The sequence below is a fragment of the Octodon degus genome, unplaced genomic scaffold, assembly GCF_000260255.1.
Source record: "Octodon degus isolate 3935 unplaced genomic scaffold, OctDeg1.0 scaffold00200, whole genome shotgun sequence".
Lineage (NCBI taxonomy): Eukaryota > Metazoa > Chordata > Mammalia > Rodentia > Octodontidae > Octodon > Octodon degus.
In genome coordinates, this window is record NW_004524776.1 from 3,558,294 (window position 1) to 3,559,422 (window position 1,129).

At 34.7% G+C, this 1,129-nt stretch overlaps 1 protein-coding gene across 1 annotated transcript in view; it reads left to right on the plus strand.

Annotated features, from left to right (window-relative positions):
* The window catches only part of Fopnl (FGFR1OP N-terminal like), a 16,054-nt gene that overhangs the window by 4,801 nt on the left and 10,124 nt on the right, over nucleotides 1–1,129 (plus strand). Inside the window, exon 3 of the mRNA XM_012517649.2 lies at nucleotides 451–535. Coding sequence (XP_012373103.2) covers nucleotides 451–535 — 85 coding nt within the window. The remainder of the gene's footprint in view (nucleotides 1–450; nucleotides 536–1,129) is intronic.

A 1,129-nucleotide genomic window follows, 5' to 3' on the forward strand; every position in this document is an offset into this window, starting at 1 on the left:
TTTCAGAAAACAAACTGAAGTCTAGTGTTATAGTGTAGATGCAGAAACAGTATTTTTATAACCAAAAATCAGGGGGTTTAAAAGGTAAACTTATGAGCCAGAAGTGGTCACATACGTCTGCCGTACAAGCTACTCTGAAGCTAAAGCAGATGAAACATGAATTCAAGAATGGCCTGGGCAATATGATGAGAGTTGGTCTCAAGAAACAAACAAACAAAAGAAACAAAAGGGTGCATTTATGTTGGATTATATTGAATTATGTTATGCATTTATCAGAGTGGGTTTTTCAAGTCATAAAATCACATGCAGTTGGATTTGGCTGGGCATATACTGTCATCATTTTTTTTAAATCTGAAAAATGTGTATAACTTTTAAGTATGGTTGTTATCAAAGTCATATTTGCTTTTTAAATTAATAGACTCAGTGTTCTCATGAATTTTTTCCCCCCAGAATCTGGTCAACCTGTAGTTCCACTGGACAGACAGTTTCTCATCCGTGAACTAAATGCCTTTGAAGAATCAAAGGATAACACAATGTAAGAAGTTTTTTTAAATAGGTTTTTCAGATGCTGAATTGGAGTCATAATTGCATAGTGGTGCTTATGTTTCATTCTAATCATTCACCAGGTACTTATTCAGATCTAGTGTGCATCAAGCTTTGTGCTAGAACAGGTTAGACAAGGTCTCTGCTGGAGCTATAATTCCTGTGGCTTCAGAGAACTAAGCTCCTCTGCTTCTTCTAAGGTAACTCCTCTTGGCTTCTTGATTCATTTATTTTATCTTCTAAGGCCTTGCTCTATCGTGTTCTTTTTCATACTTGACTTCCTCGCTGCTCCCTTCACTTTAGCTTATAAGTGAATTTGGCTGTCTCCTAAAAACTATCAACTCCCAACTGTATGTTACTTTTTTTTTTTTTAAACTGCAAATATAGAGTCCATTCTCTATTTTCATTTTGCTACCCTTTCTTTTGCCCTTTTGTATCTTAAATTCTCCCCTTACCATTTACACCAGAACTATTCTGAAACAGAAGGGTGACCATTTCTCATAGTTTCTTAGTTCTTTTCCCACGTCAGTGTTTCTTGAACTTTTTTTTGTTTTTCTAAATTTTATTTTATTTTTTAATAGATTGC